We start from the raw sequence: 17,460 nt of genomic DNA, 5'->3' as shown, positions 1-17,460 counted from the left end.
AAAGCCGATAGTGAAGCGGTGCTCCGAGGGGCTAGGCCTGCTCCTCAGTGCTCTGAGAACCTAATTAGTCTGGTTAGACTGCCATGAGAGAGTGTTGCATGATCAACCCTACTAGGCAGTATACCTGGTCTACTAAGGTTGATCAGCAGATGCTCTTTAAATGATTTAAGTGGTTTCCCGGTAATAATTATGGAGGATTCAGGCTGGGATCACAGGTGACTGATTAGCTGCAGATTTGGTGTTGCTCTTGCACAGTACCTGCAAAGTGAGTAGTGTTTGTTTGTGGGTTTTTTTGTTTGTTTTTTAGCAATTATCAAAATTAGCAAAAAATTCTGCAGCAGAATCAGTCACGTGTGAACCCAGCCTCATACTTACCTGCTCCACGTTGCTCCAGTCCTCTGCACGGTTTTCATCCAGATGGTCATGGTCACGTGCAACGGAAGACAGACAATGGGACAGCGTGGAGGACTAGAGCAAAGTGGAGCAGGTAGGTATGCCTCTTCTTTTTCATGAGGCAGGCTGCGGGATTACATAAAATATAATTATTACTGGAAAACCCCTTTAAGACCTCTATGCACAGCTTAGTACAGGATACCGGCCTTTGCTCGGTCCCTATTATAGAGATGCCTACACTTGTTCATTAAACGGACCTGTTCTATAATTTGCAGAACGGCTGCATTTTTTGCAAGCGATCTGCAAAAAATGTGGATCAGACGTGCACCCAAAATACGGTCATGTACATGAGGCCTAATTGTGGGATTAGGGCATTTATTGTGCATCATGCTGACCTGGTCAGGTAACGGATTCCATTTACTTATGTCTATGGGATCCATCATTACTCAATATCCATTATCATCAATTCTTTTGTGTTTTTCTTGTGTTCTGCATCTATTGGATAGATGGATATCGGATAGATAGATACAGGGGTGCACCACCAATGAGGCGAGGTGAGGCGGTTGCCTCAGGCAGCACCAAGTAGGGGCAGCAGAAGGGGGACTCTGTTTTTGCAGTATAGTATTGGGGGGCACAGTATATGGCGCTGTATTACCCTGTGTGTTTTGTAGCTCTGTATGTAATGTTTTCCAAATATGTCTTTAACAGTAGGGCTGGAGGGAAGGGCTGGTAGGTTAAGAAATTGCCATTGGGGGGTTGGGCATCAGAAAGGCTAGGTGCACACCTGGATAGATGGATGGATATTGGATAGATAGATAGATATCAGGTAGGTAGATGGGTAGGAAGATAGATGGATATCAGATAGATAGATGTGCATAGAATAATAGTTGTAATCCATGACTGTCACTCAGAAAGCTGTTATTTAGTCTTGTTCCATTAAAGGGGTTCTACAGTTTGTTTAAGCTCAAGATTCATCCTCTGGATAGATCATCAGCATCTGATCGGCGGGGGTCCGACACCTGGGACCCCCGCCGATCAGCTGTTTCAGAAGGCAGCGGCGCTCAAGTAGCGCCGCGGCCTTCTCACTGTTTACCGCCAGCCCAGTGACGTCATGACTTGTATCAACTAGCGTGGGCGGGGCTAAGCTCCATTCAAGGGAACAGAGGTTAGCCACGCCCAGGCTAGTTGATACTAGTCGTGACGTCACTGGCCGGCGGTAAACAGCGAGAAGGCTGTGGCGCTGCTGGAGCGCCGCTGACTTCTCAAACTGCTGATCGGCGGGGGTCCCGGGTGTCAGACCCCCGCCGATCAGAAGCTGATGATCTATCCAGAGGATGGATCTTGAGCTTAAACAAACTGTAGAACCTTTACCTTCTATAGTGTCCCACCGACACGATACGTGGTCCTGCCCTTTCCATACATTGATGGGTGGCTGCATAGTGATTGCTCTTCCTGCTTCATTTCTTCACGGCTGCTGATTCACATATGGAAATGGTATTTCTTTTCACATCTAACAAGTTCTTTCTGAGTGATGTGTCCTGTATCGATCCTGAGTCAGATGCCGGGTGTACGGACCTACCTTTAAACAAACAGATTGCACCTGTATAGTGACTTATCCAGTCCGCTTCCTGTAAACGTCGCAGCTTCTTCATGAACGAATGATTGAATAATGATGTTTTTTTTAACTCTGCATTTCCACTTCACTCAGTGACTCCCACTGTATGGGGGAGTCCTGTGAGGAGGATGGGAGTTGTACACACAGGTCGCAGTGGCAATCCTCACACTGATCCCTCCTGTCACTGCACAGTCGTAGGGGGTAGCGCCTATTTTTCTTTGGGGAACACCCTGATGTTGGGGCTCCCGCCTGGTCCTAGTTGGGGGGCCCTTGGTGTTAAGTATTGCTTTGGGTGCAATGGCTGGCATATGGCAGGATCCAGTTATAGTAAATACATAAGTCTCTCTTTACTAAAGTGTAGAATAGGAGTAGTAGTACATCCAATAGTGTCAAGGCACAGTTCCAAGTAGTTCCCAGTGCAGTTCCTCCCCAATAGCAATGTATTGATAGTGGCAATGTTGGGGGTTGTGGTACTCCTTCTCTCTGTCTTTCTAAGGTCTCTCTGCAGAATCTTAGGCATGCCATTGAGGTTCAGGGTATATGTTCTGTAATTCCTGGGCTCAGGGGTACATAATTAAGGCTGGCCAAACCATCTCCAAGTGTGGAAGGGTGCGTTATCAATGTTCCTTTTCTCACAGCAGCAAAGTGTGTATCGGCCATAAGCGTGGACAGTACCTTCCTACCGGAGTGCACGGCCTTGTAGCTTCTTGACCTCCTACTTTTCTTACTGTCTCTGGCGCACTTTTGTAGTAGAGTTGCTTGTCTGGCTAGCAGTAGTCTCGGAGATGATGGTTCTCTGCAACTCTGTTCTAGCTCTGAGCAAACAAATGTAGATCCTCTCTCTTCCTCAGTTAAGCACAGACTCTCAAGTAACTGACCAAGGGGCAGACCCACGTTTATCTCCTAGCAACCTAAAGCGGCAGAGTCAAGGTGTTAACCCAACTTACCCATACAATGCTGTTTGGTACACAAATACAGTAAATCGGAACAATTTACCTAACAATTTAACATAACCTCAGTTTACCTTTTTGCAGTGACCCTATTATGAGGTTCTGCACCAGTAGTAAACTCCCACTGGATCCGTGGTTCCATTCTGCGGCTTCGTAGAAAAGATGGGGCATGTCCGCAACCGGACAAGTTAGGCCTCTTGCACACGACCGTATGGCTTTTTCAGTATTTTGCGGTCTGCATAAAATACGGATGACATCCGTGTGCATTCCGTTTTTGGCGGAACGGAACAGCTGGCCCCTGATAGAACAGTCCTATCCTTGTCCGTTATGCGGACAAAACTAGGACATGTTCTATCTTTGAACGGAAATACAGAAACGGAAGGCATACGGAGTACCTTCCGTTTTTTTTGCAGATCCATTGAAATTAATAGTTCCTTTTACGGTCCATATACGGAAAGCAAAGAACGGAACTCAGTGTGCATTCCTTTTCCGTTCGGCAGCATTTTGAGTCATGTCCTATTATTGTCCGCAAATCACGTTCCGTGGCTCCATTCAAGTCAATGGTTCCGCAAAAAAAAAAAAACGGAATGCATCCGTATGTCTTCCGTATCTGTTGTGTTTTTGAGGAACCATCTATTGAAAATGTTATGCCCAGCCCAATTTTTTTATGTACTTACTGTTTAAACATTATTGTATGCTTCCGTTTCAGTTTGCAATCCGCAAAAAAAAAAGGATCACAAACTGGAACGGAAGCGAAACTGAAACGGAAAAACGGATCCATTTAAAACGGACAGCATAACCATACGGTCGTGTGCATGAGCCCTTAGGACTCGTTCACACGAACGTCTGATGCCTGTTGCCGCATTGCGGACCGCATTTGTGGATCCGCAATACACGGGCACCGTTCCGTGACCATTCTGAATCACGGATGCGGACCCATTCATTTCAATGGGTCCACAAATCCGGAGATGCGGAACGGAAGAACGGAACGGAACACTACGGCGTGCTTTCTGGGGTTCCATTCGGTGATTTCACACCGCAAATGGAAGGATCGCGGACCCATTCAAGTGAATGGGTCTGCGATACCCATGCGCCTGCCCCACGGACGGTGCCCGTCCATTGTGGACCGCAATTTGCGGTCCACAGCACCGGCTTCACACTTTCGTGTGAAGGAGCCCTTACCCTAAGTTCACACCTGAGCGTTTTACAGCGCGTTCCTGTAAAACGCTCAACAAGGAGAAACCAATGCTTCCCTATGGGAATGGTTCTCACCTGGGCGTTTTACAGCGCATACGATCGTGCTGTAAAACGCCCGACGCTCAAAAAAGTTCTTGAGCTTCTTTGGGGCGTTTTGTCGCGCGTTCCCGTACATAGACTTTCGGGAACGCGCAACAATGGGCGTTCGCTTGTCTCTGTATGCGCGATTGTAAACGCCCGTACAATCGTGCATACAGAGCGCTCCATCGCGAACGCTCAGGTGTGAACCCAGGGTTATACTGATTTTATAATGCTGTGTGACCCTGAGAGTCCTGGAATCTACTGAATTAGGGCTCGTTCACACGACTATGCCGTTTTTTGTGGTCCGCAAATTGCGGATCTGCAAAACGCGGATGGCGCCCGTGTGCCTTCCGCAATTTGCGGAACGGAACAGGAGGCCTATTATAGAAATGCCCATTCTTGTCCGCAAAACAGACAAGAAAAAGACAGGACTCATAATTTTTCGGAACGGAGCAACGGATGCGGACAGAACTCGGAGTGCTGTCCGCATCTTTTGTGGACTCATTGAAATGAATGGTTCAGTATACGGACCGTATGGGGAATGCAGAAAACAGGCTGTATACGGAACGCAAAATATGTTTGTGTGAACGAGCCCTTACACTGACCTAAGGCATCTTGCACATGAGCGTTGTGTTCCCGTGGTCGTATTGTGGCTCGCATATGGCGGGTTTGCAATACACGGGCACTGGCCCATGTGCACTCCGCATCACGGATGTGGACCCATTCACTTGAATGGGTCCACAATCACGGAGATGCGGAATGGAAGCACGGATCGGAACCCCACGGAAGCACTACGGCGTGTTGCCGTGGTGTTTCTGTCCGTGCCTCCGCACCGCCAAAAAATAGAACTTGTTCTATTTTTTTGCGGTGCGGACGGATCACGGATTCATTCAAGTTGAATGGGTCTTCATCCGTCCCGGCCGCCGCACGGACGTTGCCCGGGCATTGGGGGACCGCAAATTGCGGTCCCCAATGCACCGAACCGATGCACAATGTTAGTGTGCAAGAGGCCTAATACTGTCAGTGTAATCTCATATATTTCAGGACTCTCCGGGTCACACAGCATTAGGCCCCTTTCACACGGGCGAGTTTTCCGTGCGGGTGCGATGTGTGCGGTGAACGTATTGCACCCGCACTGAATCCTGACCCATTCATTTCTATGGGGCTGTGCACATGAGCGTTGATTTTCACGCATCACTTGTGCGTTGAATGAAAATCGCAGCAAGCTCTATATTGTGCGATTTTCACGCGACGCAGGCCCCATAGAAGTGAATGGGGTGTGTGAAAATCACAAGCATCTGCAAGAAAGTGCGGATGCGATGCGATTTTCACGCATGGTTGCTAGGTGACAGTCTATTCACTGTATTATTTTCCCTTATAACATGGTTATAAGGGAAAATAATAGCATTCTGAATACAGAATGCATAGTACAATAGCGCTGGAGGGGTTAAAAAAAAAAAAAAAAAAGTTAACTCCCCTTCTCCTCTTGATCGCGTAGTTCCCGGTCTCTTTACTTCTTGAATGAGCTGTGGGCTAAAGGACCTGTGGTGACGTCAGATCACATGCTCCATCATGGACCATGTGATTGGAGCATGTGATCTGACATCACCACAGGTCATTTAGCCCACAGCTCATTCAAGAAGTAAAGAGACCGGGAACTACGCGATCAAGAGGAGAAGGTGAGTTAACTTTTTTTTAACCCTTCCAGCCCTATTATACTATGCATTCTGTATTCAGAATGCTATTATTTTCCCTTATAACCATGTTATAAGGGAAAATAATACAATCTTCAGAACATCAATCCCAAGCCCGAACTTCTGTGAAGAAGTTCGGGTTTGGGTACCAAACATGCGTGATTTTTCTCACGCGAGTGCAAAACGCATTACAATGTTTTGCACTCGCGCGGAAAAAATCGCGCATTTTTCCGCAACGCACCCGCCTCTTATCCGGGCCAAAAATAATACGCCCGTGTGAAAGAGGCCTCATAAATCAGTATAGGGCTACATGTACACGACCGTTGTGTGTTTTGCGGTCTGCAAATTGCGGATCAGCAAAACACGGATGGAGTCAGTGTGCGTTCCGCAATTCGCGAAACGGCACGGACAGCCATTAATATAACTGCCTATTCTTGTCCGCAAAAAAAACAAGAATAGGACAGGTTATATTTTTTTTGTGGACCACGGAACGGAGCAACGGATGCAGACAGCACACTGAGTGCTGTCCGCATCTTTTGCGGCCCCATTGAAGTGAATGGGCCCGCATCTGAGCCGCAAAAACTGCGGCTCAGATGCGGACCAAGACAACGGGCATGTGGCGGTCAGGACGAGACACACGCTACAAGTTTATCTTTTATCGCATTAAACTCGCTTGTGTGTCTCCGGCCAACAGGTTTGTCAATGTTGTCCTTGTGATCTAACAAACATGCAACAAATTGGTACCAAATTCCTTGACATGGTACAGGTGAAACTCGCAAAATTTGAATATCGTGCAAAAGTCCATTTACTTCAGTAATGCAAATTAAAAGGAATTGCATTAATGCAGCTTAAAATTAGAATTTTGTGAAAAGGTTCAATATTCTAGGCTCAAAGTGTCACCCTCTAGTCAGCTAATTAGTCCATACCCCCTGAGCAAAGGGGACCTCAAAATTGTGACTTTGGGGTTTCATAAGCTGTAAGCCATAATCATCCAAATTATAACAAATAAATGAAATATCTCGCTTTGCATGTAATGAGTCTCATATGTTAGTTTCACCTTTTAAGTTGCATTACTGAAATAAATAAACTTTGCACGGTATTGTAATTTTTTAAGTTCTACCTGTACATTCCTGCACACGGAAAAATGTTTGACCTCACTAAAGGAGTTCAAGAGGGGCCTGGATGTATTTCTGGAGCGTAATAATATTACAGGCTATAGCTACTAGAGAGGGGTCGTTGATCCAGGGAGTTATTCTTGTGTCTGATTGGAGTCGGGAAGGAATTTTTTTTCCCTAAAGTGAGGAAAATTGGCTTCTACCTCACAGTTTTTTGTTTTTTTTGCTTTACTCTGGATCCACTTGCAGGAAAACAGGCCGAACTGGATGAACAGATTTTATATTTTTGAGCCTTATAAACCATGTTACTATGAAAATAATAATAATAATAAACCTTGGAATGAACAGCTTTATTTTTTTGTCGCCATATTCTGACCCCTATAACATTTTAATATATATTTTAATTAAACAATTAGGGACGTCAAACTGCGATCGTTCCCGAAGACTTGTAGATATTTCTGTGGCACTGCCCCCGAGTGTTTACAAAAGTCTGTGCTGCTAATTCGATTGCAGGCACAGAAATGTCAATTTTGTTAAATACAGAGCAAGAATAATTAATTACTAGTGATTACAATAAAGTTTGTGAACCTTCGATCTACGCCGAAGATACATCTGGTATAATTTACAGAGGCTTAAAGGGGTATTCCGGTTACATTAAGTTCTTCCCTATCCACATGATGGGGGGATAACTATTAGATAGTGGGGGTCCTACAGCTGATCACAAGAACCGAGGCCCCGTACCCCCCTTGCAATGAATGGATAATTTAATGTAACCCGAATACCCCTTTAAGGGCTAATTCAGATGCACTATAGAAACCCTGACTGTGTTCCAGACTCTTTTTATTTTTTTTAAAAATGGATCACACAATGGTAGTGTCCACGTGCAGTCCGTTTTTCTCACAGACCCATTCACTGGCACGGACCAGTAGTCTATGTGGAAAATTGTTCATGTAAAAATTGTCCCATTGAGATACATTTTTCAAGGCATTTAGGCCATAAGGTGTGAATTATGGCACATTCCATATATGTGGCATAATTAGCGAATTTTTGCGATTATAATTTTTTTTAACTAGGCAATAAAAGGAGGTGGGGCCAGTGGCGTAACTAGAGTGCTACGGGCCCCAGGGCAAACTTTGTGCCCCCCCCCCCCCCCGATCCAATGTGGCAGGGCTCTGTGGAGGATGTAGGTGAAATGAAAGTGGCACAGGTGTAACGGGCCGTGCAGAGGGCTGACATTATTTGTCAGTGTCTCTGGGGTGACGTGATGTCGCCGTGCTGTATGAGAGTTGTAGTGGGGGGACATAAAGGGTCCAGACTCTGGGGGAAGGAGACAGAGGTAACCGAAAGGGGGGAATCACAAAACAGTGGTTCTGTGGGGGCAAAGGGAAGACGGCACTAGGGCTAAAGGGGGTGTCGGGGGCTTTTGGGGGGAGTAGAGAGGCACACAGAGAAACATAATTCCACTGAATCTGCTATTTGTATTTAACGCAGACAGACAGCAGCTTCAGGGGAACCCTGACCTATCTCCCATAGTCACTTACCAAAAGCAGGAGTGCATAGGAGGCCCTTGTTTAAAGGGAGGAATGGGTGCCTGCACACTTCTCTCCCCCCTCCATTTCTTCTTACCACCAGGGCAGGATATACCGGGCCCAACACCTGTGTCACTGGCAGGAGGCAGCATGGTGGTATAATGCTGCCATCTACTGGCCACTTTAATTATTTTTCCTTTGAACAGGAGAGGTAATTACAGTTTTCAGAGCCCACACTGTGCCTCTCCTTATTAGATCCCCATACAGCACTAGGAGTGCAGGAACAGCAGCTGCTTGCTCACTCTTTCGGTTTTAGTTCAGCGTCCACTGGCATCTGCAGGTTTGGCAGGGGCATTAGTTCTAACCTGCAGATTTGGTGGAGGCCCCTACGTTCTCCGGAGAGGTGGAGGTCCCGGGGTGCAAGCCCTTGGTTCCCTCCCTATAATCTGACCGTGCGTTGCCTCTACTTGCAGAGCTGCCTAGGGGGAGTGAATGGACTGGTGCCTCACTGCGCACTATGCTCTGGCACTTGCATATACCACACAGTGGTGAGCGTTCCTGTCAGGCTGCTCAGCCATGATGGCATATTGTAGGCAGGATCACATCATTACCATGTATTGTAGAGCAGGGTAGTGAGGCCCTACCCCCCTAGACATCTCTGCAAGTGGTGGCAACCAGTCCTGCTCACATTCTAGGACAGGATGTTGGCGGCCATTTCAACTCATTCTTGGAGACCCCTTTAAGATTCCCTGTAACTGGTGAATCCTTTTCCCTCTACCTCCTTGCAGTGCATGCCCAGCTGGCAACCCCCATCTATTCTACTGTGGCAAGTGCTGTTTCCTTATCAATGTATTACATCAACCCCAGCACCTAGAGCCACTGAAACCTAAGCTTCTGATGATTGCACTCTACCTCTAAATGGTGCCTTAGGTGGCTGCCTACTGTGCCTAACCCTAAACCCAGCACTGGTGTGGGAAGCACTACATGCAGCTGAAATCTGTTCTCTCTATTCTTATTACTATACTTTTGCATGGTTCATTAAGCACTTGTATTTATGTGACCTGTGTTTATTTCCCATCAGGTGGTGTCTGACGGTCCAGAAACATTGTACAATGGCATGTGGAATAAGCTGCAACTACTCTGCTGCATATGAGACCACACTCTTTCCCATTATCTACGGATTGGTTTTCATCTTTGGACTGGTGGGCAACTTGGCTGCCATAGGAGTTATCTATCAAAATGTGAAGAAGGGCAATGTACTTGGAGTATATCTCGCCAATCTCTGTGCCTCAGACCTCATGTATATCTTTACCCTCCCAGTATGGATTGCCTATACAGCCAAAGATGACTGGCTCTTTGGGGCTCTCACTTGCAAGATTGTTGGGTTCTTCTTCAATGCCAACCTATACACCACCATAGCCTTCCTCAGCTGTATCGCTGTTGATCGGTTTGTAGCCACTGTATTCCCATTTCGAGCCAGGGCTTTAAGGACTATGAGAGGCGCCATGATAATATGTTTTGTGGTTTGGCTGATTATTTTAGGAACTCATTCTGTGTTCCTTAGCCAGGATGAACTCTTTAACTCCAGTCAGAATGTCAAGCTTTGCTATGAAAAGTACCCAATGGAGCAGTGGATTGCTCGACTCAACTATTTCCGTATCTTTGTTGTCTTCCTCATCCCCTTGATTCTTCTAGTGGTCTCCTATTGCTCTGTAGTCCGTGTGGTTCACCGAAGCTACAGCTTGGAAAAAGAGCAGAAACAAAAGATCATTGGGCTCTTAATGACCATGATGGCCATCTTTGTCATCTGCTACCTCCCGTATCACGTTGTGCTCTTCATCCGCTCCTACGTTAGTGACCGGGACATCTGCACCTGCGACATAGAACTGAAGGTGCGTCCAGCTTATCGAGTCACCTTCTCCTTGACCAGTCTCAGCAGTGCCCTGGACCCTTTTATCAACATCTTCGTCAGCGAAAGCATCAAGCAAGATCTTCTGAAGGAAGTCCGAGCGGTATGGTCTGGACTTCGATCTATTCGTCGCGCACGGAGCTCTCTGCGGACTTCAAGAAAAGGTGGATGTAACACGGAAACGCATCACGTAGAAAATGATCGTCTACTGGAGAAGAAAGAGGAGACTACACTCTAGTGGCAAACTGAGCCAGGCCTTTAAAATGGCAGCTATGGAATACATGATCTCTTCATACGTCTCCACTGTCTACAACCTTTATGTTTGTATGTGTTGCAACCGGTAATGGAAGAAACCCCAGAGACACGTTTAATGCCTTCCCTCCTTTTATTCCTCTTTAGACTACAAATCCAGACAATGCATGGAAAACTCTGGAAACTTACTTTTATTTAACCTGTTGTACTGAACCTCATGGGAAAATACAAGTTTACATATCAATCTGTTTTTTTTTTTTTTTGTAATAGCTGAATATTCTTTAAAATAAAATGACAATTTTTTTTTTTTAAGCTTTTTAAATCCATCCTAGAAAACCATTTACACCAGTAGGAAGAGAATCCAGTGGGAGAGGACATTACCTACTCATGCATTATAACCTATGGCATGCAGTCTCTGAGAATCCCTGCACAATCCATGGTCCTAATGGCTGAGATATGTATGTGTATAGCTCTTGGCGACAGACCTTATGCCTAGCAGCAGAAGCCACAAGATATTAAGACTAAAGCTCGAATCTTTGCCTCTCAAGAAATGTAGAAACAAAAAAAAATATCATCAACAAAGACCATCATGCTTTGCTCCTTGGCCAATATGGCTGCTCGTAATGTCAACTATGGTTTTTGGAGTTGCAGGAGTTTGCTTTTAAAATGGACATGCTCGCTAAAAGCTTCATCAGAAAGGTGCCTTTAAGTAAGAAACGGACTAGTGGGGGTTGCAGTTGCTCAGCAATGCAGGCTTCCCAAAAAATAAATATCATATCAAAGGCTTGGGTGAGCTTACAGCAGAAACTGTGCCATGCAAATATTCTGTAGGCGTATGGAAGCGGATACATACTGTGAAACCTACACAACCACCTGCTATGGAGAGAAAATGGTTATTGAAAGGAAGCTCTGGTAAAAACTGAGATTCCCATGGTAGATACTCATTGGGGTTTTCTACTGAATAATTTTTTTCTCTCTGAGCTTGCAAAATGGTATCTGAATGAGTTCAGGTGACTACCTAATGCCAGGTCCCATCATCAGAGGTCAACACGGCGGATTTCCATGCCCTTTTGTAGACCTTCTGTGCAAAAATGCTGATAGCATGTTACTGCTGATGCTCCCCCTGGTGGACCCCAGTCTGGAGATGATGGGGAGAATGGAGAATACTTTTAATTTTGAAAACGTGCAAGTAGAGGAAACCCCAGAAGGAGACACCCATTGTCCCCAAATGAGGTTTTCTATAAAACATCTGGAAGGCAATGCAGTACAAAACCCCAACCTTGGTAGAACGTCCAAGCTAGCAATAGGTTGTGATATTAAGGCTACATAGTTAACACTTACTGTAATGCACAGCTTGTGCCGTGGATGACCTAAAACTCTACAGGTTGACACCATGGTCCACCATGGTTATGGGTCATCCAGTCTATGAGGTTGCCACTGTATTCCATTAATATGGATCCAGCAAGTGAAAGGATTCTGTGATATCACTGGTGACCTGATCATGAACATCATGAGTGTTTCATGAATGCCGGTTTTAGAGACCATCATTATAGCTGGTGCTATGCTGAGATAACGGGTGTATGTAGACCTAATGTCAAGAGCCCCCAATATTATGGCTGTTGTATTTGGATATGAGGAAATCGCATATGGAACTTACTGAAACATTTTCCACATGGATTTCTTACGCTTTCTTACTTGCAATGGCTATCTCCTTTTTATTTTTTTTGACACAATTATCTGGACTGATCTAATAAAATTAATTATCAGACCAGGTTATAGATTTCCCTTGGTAACTTGGCACCGCCAAACCCACATGTGCTCTTTCTGTATCTTGTGCCAACAAATACAAAGTCTAGCAGTCATTGTGTGACAAAGACTAAAGCCTATGAATTCGCCATGAACTACTGCCTCTCTCTAGGGCCTCACAAATAGATGTACGTTTAAGGCAACTTTCACACTGGCGTTTTGGTTTCCATTTGTGAGATCCGTCATTGGCTCTCAGAAGCGGTCCAAAACGGATCAGTTTTGCCCTAATGCATTCTAAATGGAAAAGGATCCGCTCAGAATACATCAGTTTGCCTCAGATAAGTCACCATTCCGCTCTGGAGGCAGACACCAAAACGCTGCTTGCAGTGTTTTGGTGTCCGCCTGAAGATGCGGAGGCAAACGGATCCGTTCTGACACACAATGCAAGTCAATTGGGACGGATCAATTTTCACTGACACAATCTGGCACAATAGAAAACGGATCCGTCCCCCATTGACTTTCAATGGTGTTCAAGACGGATCCGTTTTGGCTATGTTACAGATAATACAAACGGATCCGTTCTGAACGGATGCATGCGGTTGTATTATCTGAATGAAAGCGTTTGTGCAGATCCATGACGGATCCGCACCAAATGAGAGTGTGAAAGTAGCCTTATGTACATGCCTAAATAGCCACAGGCCTTCGTGCATCTGATAAGTGTCCTATGTGGTTCTGTCAGGTTTTCCTTGCTGGATAGTATAGTGTATGGTGCTGTTCTATCCAAAGGCATCACACCAATAACATATGCCTCACGGTATACTTTAACACAGGAGCCAATGGTCGACTGATGCCGATAGCCTACATAGTGGTATCTGTTAACTGTATATGCTGGACAATCTTCCCAACATGCATCCCAGACGTACGCTACATGCATAGTGCGACTGTATCCTAAGACTGTGTTCTAAGGATCAGTATAGCGTTTTTACTGAAGACGGCAATTAATTCCATCAGACACATCCTATATGCAAATTAGCCTCTAGGAGCAACAGGGGCGTTGCCGTTACACCTAGAGGCTCTGCTCTCTCTACAACGGCCGTGCCCTATGCACTAGGGCCAGGCAGTACAAACTTCATCACGCCTGTCGTGCCTTGTTATTCAAAGTAGAGAGTTGCTGAGAGAGTTCAGCCTCTAAGTGTAACGGCAACGCCCCTGTTGCTCCTAGAGGCTCATTTGCATATATTAAAACATCATGTTTCTCAGCAATGCAGGCACATATGAACATGGGACCAACACAGATGTCTTCAGCTGCCAAGCGCACATGTAACAGGTCAGCCAGTTTCGTAGGGACAAAACTGCTGACAGATGCCCTTTAAAGGGGTTACCTAATTTGGATAAAACATCAAAGGGAACTCTGAATTACTGAATGCCCCCCCATATATATTATCCTGATCTCTTAGCCAGAGTGCATGGCAACTACAAAGAGCATCTCTCCTTCTGGAGGACCTGGCCTGTCTTTATATCACATTGAAGACTGTGTAATGCATCATGGCTCATATGGGGGCGCTGCAGGGAAAGGGAACACTTAATGCTGGACTCTTCCCCCCCTTCCCTATTGCTTTACCTTTCAGCAATGGGACACCCTAAAATTATGCTATCCTTGGGGAATTCTACCACAAAGGGATTGTCCAAATTCAGACAACCCCTTTACAGAAAACACCTACTTTTGGTAAAAATTAAAATAAAATTACAGATCTAAAAGTCTGAAATACAACCAGATGAAGATAGCTGAAGGGTGAATTTTTATAAATGTACTTGACTAGAAATAACTGGAAAATAAAACAAAAAATCTCCATCCAGCATCGGATAAACGAAACCTCAAAGGATAAGACGTAATGGGCATGAGTCGTGTGGCCGAATGGGTAACCAAAGGCTGGTCTGTGGCAGGAAATGACAACTCGCACACATTACTCTCCTTCCATAAAGGCCTTCAGGTCTCTCCCCTAAAATCTCACAATTGTGTAGCAGCCAAGCAAATATTGCACTGTGAAGAGGTTTCTGCAGTCCTCTCCCAACGATACAAAACGAATACCTGTGTCCTCTCCTGCACTCGTAATGTCTGTGCTCTTTTACAATCTCAGACCATTCTGATCTTAGAAGGAAGAAAAAAAAAGGAATTCGGACATGATATAAGTTCACGGGCTCTTCTCTCTTTACCTGACCACATGTGGTCACAGGCAGTAAGAACCTAGATTCCCGCCATGTTTGTTATATTAGGCGTAGGCTGATTGCTACACGGTAATAGTCTGGGCCATATATATGCATGTTCACCAGACTCTAAAAAGAGTTACATACGTTATACCTGCAAGGTCCCAGAGGAACCAAGAGGGAATGTTGTAGGATGGAAGTTTAAGGATAAAATTGTAACACTCAACAGTTTTTTTTTTTTTGTTTTTTTTTTGGGTAGGAAAACTATGTTCAGGAAATGCATAGACATCAAGAACTCAGTTCCAAAACATTTCAGAAGGCTTTTCAGACCACCTGTAGAACTAAGGTCTGGAAAGGTTATCGCTGCAGGTGTGTGTTCTGCTCCCGGCTCAGCCTGAAGGTGAAAAAAGTGGAAAACGAGGGCTCTGTAGGAGGCTCTGTGCTTCCCCCTATGGTTCACTTCTTACGGCCCCCAGCACTGGATCTGTGATCAGACTCTCTTTTGATGTTGCCTTCGTCCGTGGAGGAGGTAGTAAGAAGGGTCTGGCTCCATTTGGCCATGTCGGCGTGTTCAGAGACACAGGTGGCTATAGCTGTAATCCAGTTTTTCATCTCCTCCTATGAAAGGCAGGGGAAAAAAAAAAAAGGTCCATCTTGAGTCAACCATAAAAATCTTCAAATTGACATTTGACACATAATGTTAGGGTAAAGCCATGACAGATCCTATTGACTTCAGGACCTTTTTAGAGGTGCCAAACAATCCTATTACAAGGTAACTGGTGCTAGGTTGACACACAATCATTAGTAAGATCATTTGTACCCCTTTGCATACTGTTGGCAGAACATCCCCCGTTTACATGAAATGTTCTGCCGACCAATGGCCATTTTTATGCTTGCAAAAAAGAACAGATGACCCGACGTATTAGCTTTGTTTGTCAGATGTTCGCTGCCCTGTTTACACTGGGCAATGATCAGGAACAAGTGAAAGGCCCCAATACTGGTTGGTGTGGTTTCCATTCTCTACTGCAGTGTTCCTCAACTCTAGTCCTCAGGGACCACCTGCCGGTCATGTTTTCAGGATCTCACTAGTGTTGAGCGGGTGATATTAGTATCAATACATCAAATCATGACCGTCAGGTGGGCCAAGAGGACTGGAGTTGAGGAACACTGCTCTATTGGACAGAATAGTGTAGCATACTAGGTCAGTGATGGCAACCTCCGGCACTCCAGCTGTGGTGAAACTACCACTCCCAGCATGCTCCATTCATTTCTGTGGAGTTATGAGAACAGCCAAGTGTATATATTGGGAGTAGTTGTTTTACCACAGCTGGAGTGCCGGAGGCTAGTCGTCACAGTACCAAGCTATTCTGGCAGAGTCTAAAGACCCCCTCCCCATACACATTACTATATTGTCGGCCAAACCTGAGAATGGAGGGTTCGGACGATACTCCAATGTGTATGGGGAGCTCCTGACTCTCCCTGACAGATGATGTTGGAGGAGAGAAATGGATATTTTGCACCTGATCCTTTCATTCTCCCAGGAGATAAGTCACCCTAGAGGTGTCTGGCAGTGGCTTTCTCCAATTACAGGTTTAGCCGAGCCGAATGCGTATACGTATGGAGAAGTCGGGAGCGATACCAGTTGGCTGACGGCTATTGAATGTGTATGACCTGTGCAGCCTATCAGGAATAAAAGGGATCCCGAGTTGTCTCATGGTGGAAATGCTCCCTAGCTGGATAGATCATAAATGGACCGTCAAATATTAGATAATGATCTCACTTTCTTTGAACTCTTAAAGGGACTGTCTGAAATACTCTTGCCACCTATTTGGTGGTAGGAATTTCCTGCTTTTGGTGGCCATACACTTTAGATCGCTGTCGGATATGCCTCCGAACCACCCAATAAACGTGCACGCTTGGCTGAGAGTGCATGTGCTTTCAATGAGAAGAAAGAAGCTGCAGGTCTCCAATAGCAATTTACTTGTCTCCCATTAAAGTAAAAGGATCAGGCATGTTGAAATTCAATATATCAGACCCTTCTTTCCCCCAACATCTGCTATCAGGAGAGATTTGAGACCGCCTACACACAGTGGGTTCAGCCGACTTTCATCTAATGGGTATTGCCTGCTTTAGGCCTAGTTCGCATTCATGGTGTGTTATCTGCATCTTTTGCGGCCCCATTAAAATGAATGGGTTCACACCCGTTCCGCAAATATGTGGAACGGCTGCGGACCCTTTCATATGGCCGTGTGAATGGTCCCTTATTGTGAGCCAAAAGCAGGTGCAGGTCAGAAACGGAGAACAGAAGCAAATCTCTCCTTTAGGGCTCATGCACACAAGGGTATTTTGTTTCCGTAACTTTTTTTGCGGATAGGATGCAGACCAATTCATTTAAATGGGTCCGCATCCGTATGTCGGTTCTGTAGCCCTGTAAATAGGACATGTTCTGTTTTGTGGACAAGGATAGGCATTGTTACAATCGATGCAGAACGGATGTCACATGGTCGCCATCCGTATTTTTTCCCCGAATCCACTTTTTGCAGACAGCAAAATACATACGGTTGTGTGCATAAGCCCTTATACCGTATCTCTGTGAAGGCTCCACTTCTGGTTTTGGCTCACAATCACTGACCAAACAACAGAAGCCACAGACTTCTGCACTGACATTGTGGTTCTCTTGCCACAAGCTGCTTAACAGGGCCCTCCTGGCAGTGAGAACCTCCATGATACACTTCTATCAGGGTACATGCAACATGCCAAACAAGCCTTAAAGG

At 45.5% G+C, this 17,460-nt stretch overlaps 2 protein-coding genes across 3 annotated transcripts in view; one reads left to right on the top strand and one right to left on the bottom strand.

Annotated features, from left to right (window-relative positions):
• Window positions 1-12,702, top strand: part of LOC122923943 (G-protein coupled receptor 4-like) — a 51,696-nt gene extending 38,994 nt beyond the window's left edge. For both annotated transcript variants that reach the window (XM_044274828.1, XM_044274829.1), the window contains exon 2: window positions 9,656-12,702. In XM_044274828.1, the coding sequence (XP_044130763.1) occupies window positions 9,687-10,721 (1,035 nt within the window). In that variant the 5' untranslated portion in view covers window positions 9,656-9,686 and the 3' untranslated portion in view covers window positions 10,722-12,702. The remainder of the gene's footprint in view (window positions 1-9,655) is intronic.
• Window positions 12,703-13,751: 1,049 nt separating this feature from the next.
• Window positions 13,752-17,460, bottom strand: part of SPTBN4 (spectrin beta, non-erythrocytic 4) — a 98,262-nt gene continuing 94,553 nt past the window's right edge. Inside the window, exon 37 of the mRNA XM_044274826.1 lies at window positions 13,752-15,304. Within this exon, the coding sequence (XP_044130761.1) occupies window positions 15,143-15,304 (162 nt within the window). The 3' untranslated portion in view covers window positions 13,752-15,142. The remainder of the gene's footprint in view (window positions 15,305-17,460) is intronic.

Source organism: Bufo gargarizans, unplaced genomic scaffold (genome assembly GCF_014858855.1).
Source record: "Bufo gargarizans isolate SCDJY-AF-19 unplaced genomic scaffold, ASM1485885v1 original_scaffold_2086_pilon, whole genome shotgun sequence".
NCBI classification, from domain to species: domain Eukaryota; kingdom Metazoa; phylum Chordata; class Amphibia; order Anura; family Bufonidae; genus Bufo; species Bufo gargarizans.
Note: the sequence above shows the minus strand (reverse complement) of the source record. Positions and strands in the feature narration are given on the sequence as shown.